Below are 13,086 nucleotides of genomic sequence, written 5' to 3'. Positions count from 1 at the left end.
AGTTCTAGAAAACTTAATGCTGCATATACATTGACTGATCATTATCAATCATACTAAAAGGCTCCGTCTATCAGAATTGGTGTCAGTTTGACATTTTGCTTCCCCTAAAGCCCCAAAACACAGTCTTTCCCTGAGTGGATTAATACTAGTAAAACTGCTGAAAAACATCTTTTTCATACTAAACTGTGTAAGAAACAGTGAAAGGGCCAATTTCCTGAAACCATCTCTCATTACAAGACTGAAACCAGGCCCCCAATAGCCCCGATTCCCTGTGCTAACCCCGGTGCACCATTCTGTAAAACACTGCGGCTAAGAGGTGCTTGCTGAACCCCTAGCAGGGATGTTCTTCTGAACCTCAACTGTCTAAGGGGCGAAAGTGTCTGCCTCCCTGCTGGCCTAACAATGTGTCTCACCATTCTCCAACCTTTGTCCAAACATGCTAGCAAGAAATACTACAAAAAAAGGCAATTTGTATGTCAGACAGCTAAGTCAGGAGAGCTGAACTGTCCTGGTTCTGACACTAACCCTGAGACTAGACAAGTCAATCTTAGCCCTATTAGATGGATAGCAGGAGAGAGGATGCTGGCAGTGCTGGCTAGATTTTTCTTCCGTGCTTACCTGGTAGAACCGAGGTAGGGACATGATGCAGTCCATCAGCCTGTGGCGGCCTAGGTTGATAAGCATTGTGTTTTGGCCAGTGTTCAGAAAGTGAATCTGCAGTGTCAGCAACTTGGTGAGCCTGTGACAGTGCAGGGCCTGTCGTACACAGGAATCCTGAGGGACAGGGTGGAGGGATGCAAAAGTGAACTTTAGCCATCATCTCCCAATGAAGCCTCCAGCAACTGAGCCCTCCTCCCCCTTCTGCTGCCAATTGCCCCATAACTCCCTTGGGAGAGCTCAGGGACAAAGTTCCCAAAGGTACCAAGCTGCAAACCAGCCTAAACTAAGACTCCATGGTTACCTTCGCATAACTCTCGGCGGCATCCAGCATGAGAGTCAGGGCCTTCAGTAGCAGCTGCTTCAGTTGGTGCCCATTCTTGATACTATCCTCTGCAAAGGAGTAAAAGAAATGGGAGTGTGCCTGACTCCCACGGCTGGCTACTCCACCGCATCAGAGTGATCACCGGCTGGACTAGAAATATCCCAGCTCGTGTTCACAGGGAGCAGATATGTCTCAGTTAGAGGGTATTGGGCCAGAAGTACACAGTCTGGAATAGAATTTAGTGCCCCATCTAGTTCTTCATTTCTTTCTGAAACATCAAGGCAGGCTTACATGGCATCAGCATACACATTGGTTCCTGACAGATGACCTGGACACTCAGGCTACAGGGCAGACAAATGCCTTCCAAGTCCCCTTACATCACTTACCTGCCCAGCTGGGGTGGCATTCAGTAGCTGCTAGAAGCTGAGGTGGGTTTTAGTCAATACAATGAGCTCCTGTCTTTTTAAGCCCTAAGAACCATCCCTGAGGGTGCTACTGTGACCTCTGCTCACCCCAGGGCTGAGACTCAATCAGTTTCAGCTGGATGCAGGCAGCTGCCTCATGGTTCTCCCCGATTTCCCTGCACATGCTGAAGCACAGGGCGATCATGTTGTGCTTCTCACTGTCCCCAGGGCGGCAGCGTTTGATGTAGTCAAGTAGGGCTGTCTTCAGGGTACCACTCTGCCCAGAAAAAAAGAAACACCAAGGTCTCAACTAGGGACTGCAAGGCAGGCAGGCCTGGCTGAGTCCCTTGGTTCTTAAAGCTCCTTAAACACCCAAGAAAAAGGAAAAGAAAAATTAATATAAAAGTTTATGCTATCCTGAATATAAGGAAACAGGTACATCCTCTTTGCTGTTGGGAGTATGAACAGTAAAACCTGTCAGAAGGGGGAAGCCTTAAAAATGCACACGTGTTATTCTCACAACTCCATTTCTAGATCCATCCCTAAAGAAATAAGCAGGCAGAAGTGCTAAGATGGATGTAACAAGGATATATAATGGCAAACAATTAAAAATAATGCAGATGTTCAAAATAAGGGCTAAGAAAATACCTTGTAGCTATTTAAACTGATGTTGATTTGGGAAATATAACATGTTTATCAAGTGAGAAAGGCAGACTCATATTTGGACAGCATGATAAAAGCTTTATTAAAAAAATTAAGAATGTATGTTTATATGTTTGTGAGTATGTATGCAAAGGAAGGGCCTATACCAAAATGTTAGCAGTGGCTATCTCCACATGGTAGACACAGAGGGCTTTTTTCTGTGTTCTGTTTTCCAAGTGTCTTAACTTTGAATATGCATTACTTTTGTAATAAGAAAGTTATTAAAAGAGAATATTTAAATGTAGAAACAAAAATGCCTCAAAAACAATTTAAATACCCTTTGGGAGATCCTAAAGATGTTCAGGACTTGTCTCCTGATGACTAGCTGGTCTGTCCTGAAACTCCGCACTGAGGAGAATTTTTCTGCTTTGTCTCTTAATCCTGCTTGGCTCATCCCAAGTTCCCAGAAGCCAAAAGTGTACTGTGGTTTTTAAATCCTCAGAGGTGAAATGGGCTGAAGCAATGACTCAGCCAAATAAGTGACTTGAAAACAGGCTCTGAGTGACATGCTGGGTATCACATAAGCATGCGGAGGACAGACAAACGCCCAGAGTCCAAAGGCCTGCCAAATCTGGTCTTTGCTTCCAAGCCTCCTTTCTGGTCACCATCATAAACAGCTCCACAGCTTCCCAGGCCCAGGCCTTGGCATTCACTTCCTAATAGCTCTCAGCAACACACTCTTTTATGGTCCCCTGAGAACTCCCCTGTAAAATTAGCCCTCAGACATGGCCTTCCGAGCTGGTCAGTCCATTTCTGCATGGCTCAGAAAAGGTTTTTGCCCCTGTCAGAGCAGACACTAGATAGCAGAGGCAGGTGATAGCTGAGGTGAATATGCACAAACTTATTTTCTTCACTTGTTAGCACCTGTTACCACATTCACTGTCTGGTCTGAAATCTGTAACCTTACAGTACTGGTTACAGTACAAATCCTAGGGAGGCCCTTAATTCGCTCCCTGCATATCCCAGGGGTTTACTCTGATTGGGGTTATTTCTGAGAAAGTGTAAGACTCCTGAAAGTCAGTACATGTCATCCTGGAGCTCAAAATACCATACACCTACCGGATCCAACTTCTTCCTCATCAGCACTTCGAAGTAGTGCTTTTTATGCAGCAATTCAAAAATGTATGTCATCTCATTGTACCTTCCAATGCCAGTGAGGAGACGCACCTGAAAAGGAAGAAGGCAGCTTCCATCAGCATCATTTGGAATTCTCTGAGCCAGACCACTGCCCTCATCAAGGTTGCTTGCAGATGCCAAGCTCCAGGGGTAGAAGGGCTAATGACCAGGCTGCCTTGCTGAGCTCCCTCTCCCTTGTACCCAACCAAGGGCCGCTTCTGGGGGATTCAGAAACCCTAGTCACACCACTTGCTGCTCTCTCCTCTGTTGTCTCTAAAAGTGACTATTTGGGGAGGCATAGGAGGCTTGTGTTGTCAGCTTACTTCAATTCAGAGGTAAGAGGTAGGTCTGAGCCTTGTTTTGGGGGAAAATACAGCTGTCTTAGCCTCTGGCAAGGGGGATGACACCCAGGAACATGGTAGGGAACCTCTCGATTTCTCCTTTGGAACAATCTAATTCTGACAGAACTTAGAGCCTGGAGCAGAGGGCTGCCCAGCTGGCTACCAAGTAGGTAGTGGTATCCGGATGAGCAAGTTCCGTAAGAATCAGCCCTGGACTGGCCCCTAGCCTACCTGCTCTCAAAGGTTTCCCTAGGATGGAAGGTGGGGATGAGGGATTTACTTACCACCAGCCCATACTCCTCGTTGGGGGCCAAGTGGTTGTCTGTGAGCAGCCGAGCAGCCTGCAGAACTCGGATGATGCCCTCCATGTGGCATGTCAGCGTGAAGCAGTGATGGGCCAGAATCAGCAGCTCTGTGGCTGGTTAGGTGGGGTACTGGTCAGATAAGATTGTGAACCCTGGCCACCCACTGTCTACACACAGCCTGGAGAAGACTCTTCACCAGTTCTCTGAGATCCCTGGCCGCACCAGCTCCAGCTCTGGGACAACTCCCCCCCAACCCCCCAGATGATGTCTAAATTATTCTCGGTGACAGTACAATCTCTCCCCAAAGACAGTCATGTAGTGACTGCACAGTGACATTTTGAGGCCCAGGCACATGAGAACAAGGAATCCTTGACTTCTAATGATGGAGACACTCTGGAGACAAACTGATGGAGTTCATGCCAACATGAACCCGAACCCGAGGGCAGTCTCTATCTCAGTGAAGAGTCCTGGGGCCTAATCAAGAGCCACATAACGTTCTGCACTTCCTCTGAGAGAAAGAGAGGGAAACACCGATTGGTTGCCTCCTGCATGCATGCTGAACAGGGGTCGAATCTGCAACCTGGGTATGTGCTCTGACTGGGAATCAAACCCTCCACCTTTGGTGCACGGGTGACACTCCAACCAACTGTGCCATACTAGCCAGGGCAATATTCTGCACTTCTGATGGCTTTCTAGATTAATGAAAGATTTGACTACATACAAATTCCAAACTGTTACACATAATCACTGTAAGCGAATTAAAAAGCCAACTGGGAAAAATGTTTGCAATGTTGAAGACAGCAACAGGGTTTCCAGCCTTAATACATGTGCCTTTTGGGTCTTGGTACCTGTGGAACCCTCCCCAAACCTGACTACTGAGCAATCTTGACTAATAATCCTTCAGGCCTTGGTTTGGACATTTCCTCCAAAAACATTTCTTGACCCTCATCAGTCTGGCTCTTACTGTGTCACACCCCTAGTCTGGGCTCCAGGGACTGCTGCTTTATGTTCACCACATCCCTGGTTTTTAGAGTACTTAGCACACAGCTGGTACTCTGTACATACTATGGACTGGACTGAGAAGAGATATAGAAAGTTATTTTTAAAGTAAAACTGTTCAACCTTTAAAAACTTATTTGTTCACTAAAGATCATTAAAATGCCCTTTTTGGGTCTATCAAATTTGCAAAGTGGAATGGGTTCCAGGAAATACTACTTTCACCTCTGCTTAAATGGAAGTAAGAAGTGAACTTTTTTTTCCGGAGTAAAAGTTGATAATATATATATAAGCTTTAAAAACATCATGGAAAGATGTTATGACAGCATACTTTTGAATCATAGTTCATCTTAGGGAAATAATCATGGGTGTGCACATAGATTTGCCTATAAGGATGTTTGCCAGTATATTAAGACAGCAGAGGAGGCAACTAAGATGGCGGCATAGGTAAACACTGGAAATTACTGCCTCTCACAGCCACTTCAAAAATACAACTAAAAGACAAAATGGACATCATCCAGAACCACAGGAATGCTGGCCGAGTGGAAATTCTACAACTAGAAGGAAAGAGAAAAGCACACTGAGACTCAGAGGAGGTACGGAAGTAAAGTGCAGATGTACGGAGGCGCACGCAGAAAGGGCTGGTGGCTGAGGACGCGGCTGTCTTTTTCAATTGGGAGGGAGACACAAGCTCCCGATGGCTCTGAACACCAGTTCCGGGCGAGTCTCTGGGGACCCAGATTCATACGGGGAGAAACTGGATTGTCCGGCATTGGGCAGAACTTGAGGGCGGCTTTCTCTCAGAGATGCTTGCAGCGATTACTGCCAAACAGTGAGACCCGGGGCCTCTTAGGGCAGGGCTGAGGATCAGCCATAGCTGTTTGCTCCGCCCTGTTGATTCCCTGAGACTCCGCCCCACCCAAGCTGTGCTCAGAGGCTTTTGCATATGAAAGGCCTGGCCCTTTGTAATCTGAAAATTACGTAACAAACTGCAGCTGGGTCAGAGAGACCCAGAACATCCAAAAGAAGGCCCAAGGCCCCACAGCAGCTTACACTGCTTCACAGCTGGGCCTCATCGAGGCACCTCCAAACAAAGAAGAGGAATCTGCAGATCTCTCCATAGCTCCTCCTGGGTAGCCTCAGGAAGAGGCTAAATTAGCACCTCCTTAGAGATCCAAGAGCCAGTGTACCCAGTGGTCAGAGTGGGACCATCCAGATTACAACTCCTCAGATCCATAAGGGACACGCTCAGGGGGCAGACTCAGTGAGCACCAAAACCCCACTGAAGCAAGTCTTGCCCAGAAGGGTGTCTCCAGCACAGAAGTTCTCCCACCATAACCACAGCAGATTCTCAGCCAATTAGCCTGGAGGTCAATTCCTCCCAATGACACCTACAACAATCAAGGCTTAACTACAACAAGATTGTGCACAAAGCCCACAAAGAGGTGTGCCAAGAGTGTCCACCTCAGGTAATTGGGGAGGCTGAGCCACTGGGCCCTAGAGGACACCTAGTACAGAAAGCCACTCTACCAACACAGGGAAGCAGCCAAAATGCGGAGACAAAGAAACAGGTCACAAATGACGGAAATGGAGGAAAGCAAACTACTGGATATAGAGTTCAAGACCACGGTTATAAGGTTTTTCAAGAATTTTCTAGAAACCGCCGATAAATTTAGTGAGACCCTCAAGGATATGAACAAGGACCAACTAGAAATTAAGCATACACTGACTGAAATAAAAAATATTATATAGAGACCCAACAGCAGACTAGAGGATCCCAAGAACCAAGTCAAAGATTTGAAATACAAAGAAGCAAAAAACGCCCAACCGGAAAAAGAAAAAAGAATCCAAAAATATGAAGATAGTTAAAGGAGCCTTTGGGACAACTTCAAGCGTACCAACATCCGAATTATAGGGGTGCCAGAAGAAGAGAGAGAGCAAGATATTGAAAACCTATTTGAAGAAATAATGACAGAAAACTTCCCCTACCTGGTGAAAGAAATAGACTTACAAGTCCAGGAAGCACAGAGAACCCCAAACAAAAGGAATCCAAAGAGGACCACACCAAGACACATCATAATTAAAATGCCAAGGGCAAAAGACAAAGAGAGAATCCTAAAAGCAGCAAGAGAAAGAAACTCAGTTACCTACAAGGGAGTACCCATATGACTGTTAGCTGATTTCTCAACAGAAACTTTGCAGGCCAGAAGGGAGTGGCAAGAAATATTCAAAGTGATGAATGCCAAGAACCTACAACCAAGATTTCTTTATCCAGCAAAGCTATCATTCAGAATTGAAGGTCAGATAAAGAGCTTCACAGATAAGAAAAAGCTAAAGGAGTTCATCACCACCAAACCAGTATTATATGAAATGCTGAAAGGTATCCTTTAAGAAGAGGAAGAAGAAGAAAAAGGTAAAGATAAAAAAATTATGAACAACAAAGTGACAACATATACATATCTATCAACAAGTGAATCTAAAAATCAAGTGAATAAATAATTTGATGAACAGAATAAACTGGTGAATATAATAGAATCAGGGGCATAGAAAGGGAGTGGACTGACAATTCTCAGGGAGAAGGGGTGTGAGGGGTGCGGGAAGAGACTGGACAAAAATCATACACCTATGGATGAGGACAGTGGGGCTGGGGGGTAAGGGCAGAGGTGTGGGGTGGGAACCGGGGGGGGGGGGGGGAGAGGAACAACTGTAATAATCTGAATAAAGATTTAATTTAAAAAAAAAAGCGCATCCTGGTGCCAGCCCGTTCTGTGCCTCTGCACATCCTAAAAAAAAAAAAAAAAAAAAAGACAGCAGAAAATTGGAAATAATATAAAGTCCCACAATAGGGTCTACAATTTTTTAAAAAATTGATTTTAGAGAGAGGAAGGGAGAGGGAAAGAGAAACATCGATGAGAGACAAATGTTGATTGGCTGCCTCCTGCACACCCCTACTTGGGATCAAGCCCGCAACCCAGGCACGTGCCCTGACCAGAAATTGAACCGTGACCTCCTGGTTCATAGGTTGATCTTCAATCACTGAGCACATCTGGGGCAGGGTCTACAATTTTTAATTACATATAAGAGAAATACTGTGTAACCATTAAATATGATATAGGATATCCTCAGAAGGGGATTCACAACAAGAAATAAATTTTAAAAAATCAATGTTTTAAAAAATGATATAGGAGAATACTCAATGGAAAGATGTTAATGTCAGCATATTCATAAATTATAAACAATATGCAAAACTGTCATTTTTGAAAAATAAAAGCCTATTGATTTGCATAGAAAAAGATCAGAGGGACACATATTTCTGAATGCCTGTAATGAACTAGACATTGTGGAAAGTGAGTGAGCTTTTAAATCACAGTCTGGGTTCAAATACCAATTCTGCCATTTAATAGTTAATCAACTTCTCTAAGCTTCAGTCTCCTAAAGTGGGGACAATAATATCCACTTTATAAGGTAAAAAGATAAATATGCCAAATGTTAAAGGTTTACCTTTTTGTGTGATTTTAAATTTGGGGCTGCACACAATTCACCATAGCTAAGATCTGGAAACAGCCTAAGTGCCCATCAGTAGATGAATGGATTAGAAAACTGTGGTACATCTACATGATGGAATACTATGCTGCTATAAAAAAGAAGGAACTCTTACCATTTGCAACGTCATGGATGGAACTGGAGAGCATTATGCTAAGTGAAATAAGCCAGTCAATAAAGGAAAAATACCACATGATCTCACTCATTCGTGGACAATAGAGACCATTATAAACTTTTGAACAATAATAGATACAGAGGCAGAGCTGCCTCAAACAGATTGTCGAGCTGCAGCGGGAAGGCCGGGGAGGGTTGGGGGGCAGGAGGTAGGGGGGTAAGAGATCAACTAAAGGACTTGTATGCACGCATATAAGCATAACCAATGGACATAAGACACTGGGTGATAGGGGAGGCTAGGGGACTGTCTAGGGCGGGGGGATAAAATGGATACATATGTAATACCCTTTGTAATACTTTAAGCAATAAAAAAAATAAATAAATAAAAATAAATAAATAAATAAATAAATTTGGGGCTGCTTTTCCATACATATCCTATGAACTTATGGCTTTCTGCCAAGAACTTATAAACTATTCTGGAGGAGTAGGGGTGAGAGCAGGAGGGATCCAAATTGAGTTTTAGAAAGACTAGCTCTAAAAGACTTCTTGAAGACCTGCTTGGGCCCAAAACGTGAGAAAATGGCCAAGAACTTACTGCAGGACAATTCCCCATGGGGAACGGAGGAAATCTTTTCCAACAACTTCATTCCTACCAAGGTGCGGTCTGGACACAAAGTGGTTAGCTGAAGAAATGCCTGGCTTTCTTCTGCTGGGGTGACCATCTGCTTCTGTCCTGTACAGAAAGACATGGGGAAAGGCACTGGTTTACCTGGAGACAGTTGAGAGAAATATAAGAGCCCCATGCTGCCCTGGCCTGGGCACCAGGAAGTAATGCTGAAGGAGTTCCCAGTGCAGCTCTTCTCTTGGCCTAGTGGTCAGCTGACACAACAGCAGGAGTTCATTAGCTCAGAGGAAGGCACAGCTCTCAAAGCATAATTGTAAAACAATGAATGAACAAAAAGCGATTACAACAAAATAAACGCAATGTATTTTCCTCTTATGAATGCAACCTGGCAACTTGAGAGGGCAACATGCAGGACATACGAGCATAACATCCAAATCCTTAACTCTAGATACTTGTGAAAGTTGTCTGAAAGGCTGAGGAAGCCTGAAGGGAGGGTACCTGCTCCCTCTGATGGGGACAGTAGCTCCCGGGTCACCTCTTCGGCCACAAGGTCAGCCACCCTTTCTGGCTCCAGGCCCTGAGTGCTGATGAAGGCTTGGGCTCGCTTGCATCGGTCAGACTGCGGAGAGGCCAAGATTGCTCGGAGTATGGCCTCACCATCCTGAGCAGCAACATCTGTGTAGGAACAGCCCAACTCCTGAAAAGAAGACAAGTCAGTCAAAGCTACTGTTAGGAGCCAGGAAAAAGCTAGCCCCTTCTGAATTCTGATGTGGACAGGCTGCATTGCTTGCCATGAGCAGGAACCTTAAAAGAAGCAAGCACTGTATTCCAGTTCTTTCCACCACTTCACCAATGAGCTGGATCCAAGGAAGAGTCTTGTCTTCAAAAAGCATCAGGTGACTTATCTTGTATTGAACACTGAGTTCTTCAAATGTTATACAATGTGAGAAAGTTGAATAAAAGGGAAGAGCCCTTTCCGTGTTGTTCCCACAACAGCTGCATAACCCTCCACTTCCAAGGAAGCCTCTGAACCTTACCCAAGGCAAATGGCATTACTGCTCCACTCTGTGTCTCCCGTGCTCTTCCCTCTGCACTTAGCATCTACTGTTTTTCTCCTTCAGTCAGCACAAAGCCACAAACAGTTCCTGGCTGTACTGCTCCTGTCTTTAGGGTCATCATACTCCATTTTACTTTATTCTAAACTTATTTTGGGCTCCCCCTGACAAGGAAAGCTCCTGAAGCAAGACCTAAGATTGGAAGGGACTCTCGTGGTCAAATCATTTATAGATCAAGAACTAGGGTTTAAAGAAGTGAAATGTCTGGCTCTAATTTCTGGTTGGCTAAGCTGCAGCCAGGACTCAAGTCACTTGGGTGGGCATCCTCCCCATTATTTCCAAGAAATGATTTGTATCCTGACAAGAGCTCTACTCCCAGGTCACGATCATCATCTAATGGGCTGACTTGGCAATGTGCAAAATCTCCCTCGAGCTTCACGCTTCCCTCCCTCTCAGAGGGAGGTTCCTTTGGAGGTCCCCCCTTTGGCACTACCTTGGAAAGTTCATACAGACAGAGGACCCGTCGGCAGTAGTTCTTCCCATGGAGGCATTTGTGTGTCAGAGTTTCCAGATTAGTCACCATTTCATCACTGGGGGGCAGCACCACAAATGACTGACTGTCCAAACTTGAAGCTAGAAGCAAATACAGATTGAAGGTGGTGGGTAGGGGGTGGTGGTGACGAAGCTGGTAAGTTAAGGCCTCTCCTCAGCCCATTATGGCTCTGCCTCTCTGCCCACAACTTACTGCACTGTACCCCCATCAGTCCCCCTGGGTCTGGGTCCCCTTGAACTTCTTTCATTGCCTTCCAGGAAATCCCAGGCTGAAATACCTCACAGGCCTCATAGGGTACAAAAGACTCAAAGCCACCTAACGAGCACTCTAGAGATGATCACCAAAATTGACTGATAGACTCTCCTCCACACCCTCTCCTCCTAATTTCCCTTATCAAATAAGTCAACAGGTCTAGCTGACTGTATCTCCAAAACGCCTCTCCATCACCACCTTAGTTCCAGCCTTCAGCACCCGGCATCTAAGAGGCTGTCACTGGTCCCTGCTGCCAGCCTCCCCTTGTCCCCAGGTCAATCTTCCACATACTCATCAGGGTCTTTCTTAAAATGCAAATCATACAAAAAAAGGATCATCTGGATAGATACCTTAAGGGAATAATAAAATTAAAATCCACTCCTGATTAAAAACAAACAACAAATAAATGCTCTTAGTCTGAAATAGAAGAAAGCTTTCTTAATTTGATCAAGTGTTTCTATTAAGTAAAAAAGTAGATTATTTATGTAACACTATTTCTAATCGCAAAAACAAAATTGAAAATTTAAATCTGTATCAATAGAGCATTGTTAAATAGTAGTCTATCCACATAGAATACTCTGCGGCCATTAAAAAGAATGAGGCGTCCTCACTTTGGCAGCACATATACTAAAACTGGAACAACACAGAGAAGATTGGCATGGCCCCTGCGCAAGGATGCCATGAAAAAGAAAAGAAAAAAAGAATGAGATCAATCAATCTGTGTACTGGAAAAAAAAAAGTAGAACAATGTAATTTTATTTTTGTAAGAAAGAAATTGTGTGTGTGTGTGTGTGTGTGTGTGTGTATGCGCACTGGCACACACAAGCCCACAAGTACAATACAATGCATGCCAAGCAAGTAAATACTTATTTTAGGGAATTTGGTGGGGGTGGTGTTGAATGGGTAAATGATTTCACTTTATGCATTTATGTATTGTGTTATTTGCTACACTAAACATGTAATACTTTTGCATTTAAGATATTATCCATTAAAAAATACACTTTAGCCCTAGCCACTCTGGCTCCGTAGACAGAGAGTCAGCCTGCAGACTGAAAGGTCCCAGGTTCGATTCTAGTCAAGGGCACTTGCCCAGGTTGTGGGCTCGATCCTCAGAAGGGGGTGTGCAAGAGGTAGCCAACCAATGATTCTCTGTCATCATTGATGGTTCTAGCTCTCTCTCCCTCTCACTTCCTCTCTGAAATCAATAAAAGTATATTTTTAAAAAATACACTTTAAAGACCAAAGTAAAAAGCAACTCAGACCATGTTATTCCCCTATTTAAAATCCTTCTTCGGGGGTTCCAGTTCTAGGTAAGGAGATCACTCCACCCTTCTCTCCCACTGAACTCAACATAAAACCTGGACACTGCATGTAGCACCATACAAGGACTCTGAAATGGAAATAGTAGGCGGTGGAATGCAGATAACCAGAATTACCACTTTCTTCCCCTCTAGTAACCGCCAGCCTGAAGGCAGTGCCACCTAAAACCCAGAACTGAGCACTAAGGCTCACAGAGAGAGTGTGCTCCCCAGGAAAAGCCCTCTAGTATGGGCTCAAGGAGTAGGAACAGGAACTCCTAATGCTCATTCTCTCTCATCTAAGCTCCTAAGCAACCCTTTGGCCTTGGTGACAGAGGCTGATGCAGCAGGTGGCAAGAACCAAAACTTAGAAAGGAACCCTCTTTGAGGATCAGAGGAGCTCTGGTCTCAAGAGGGTGGAGTGATCCTGTTCCTTTTTCCATTGGTCCCCCGTAAGGTGGCCCTGGATGCAGTCAAATTCAGGGAAGTGCATGGCAGAATGGGGTAACTAAACCTCTAGCTTTTGGCCAGAGGACTGAAAAGGGAAGCCTCAGAAAAACAGAAAGCACTTGGGAGAGAGATTCGGGAAAGCAACATGAAGGTGTTTATAAAACTGAATTAACAGATAAACCACTGCCTAGGACTAGGTCATAGACTGACCTGAGGATCGTACACACATGGATGGATCTGAATAGTATCACAAAGACTTTGAAAAGTGCACTGGGTTGGCCCACAGAAAGTGGGTCGGAACCTGTAGCCTAAACCTAACCAGGTCAAATGCCTGCTAAAAAAATATCAAA

General features: G+C 44.7%; 1 protein-coding gene and 1 non-coding gene across 3 annotated transcripts in view; one reads left to right on the top strand and one right to left on the bottom strand.

Moving 5' to 3' along the window:
- Positions 1-13,086, bottom strand: part of SPG11 (SPG11 vesicle trafficking associated, spatacsin) — a 106,974-nt gene that overhangs the window by 12,539 nt on the left and 81,349 nt on the right. For both annotated transcript variants that reach the window (XM_059702725.1, XM_059702736.1), the window contains 8 exons: positions 10,677-10,816; positions 9,627-9,825; positions 9,099-9,236; positions 3,830-3,963; positions 3,148-3,255; positions 1,495-1,663; positions 962-1,050; positions 619-774 (listed from right to left, as the gene is read on the bottom strand). In XM_059702725.1, coding sequence (XP_059558708.1) covers positions 619-774; positions 962-1,050; positions 1,495-1,663; positions 3,148-3,255; positions 3,830-3,963; positions 9,099-9,236; positions 9,627-9,825; positions 10,677-10,816 — 1,133 coding nt within the window. The remainder of the gene's footprint in view (positions 1-618; positions 775-961; positions 1,051-1,494; positions 1,664-3,147; positions 3,256-3,829; positions 3,964-9,098; positions 9,237-9,626; positions 9,826-10,676; positions 10,817-13,086) is intronic.
- Positions 11,592-11,699, top strand: LOC132224000 (U6 spliceosomal RNA). The gene has a single exon (XR_009450574.1). It is a non-coding gene; the product is annotated as a U6 spliceosomal RNA (small nuclear RNA).

Source organism: Myotis daubentonii, chromosome 1, assembly GCF_963259705.1.
Source record: "Myotis daubentonii chromosome 1, mMyoDau2.1, whole genome shotgun sequence".
NCBI lineage: Eukaryota > Metazoa > Chordata > Mammalia > Chiroptera > Vespertilionidae > Myotis > Myotis daubentonii.
Note: the sequence above shows the minus strand (reverse complement) of the source record. Positions and strands in the feature narration are given on the sequence as shown.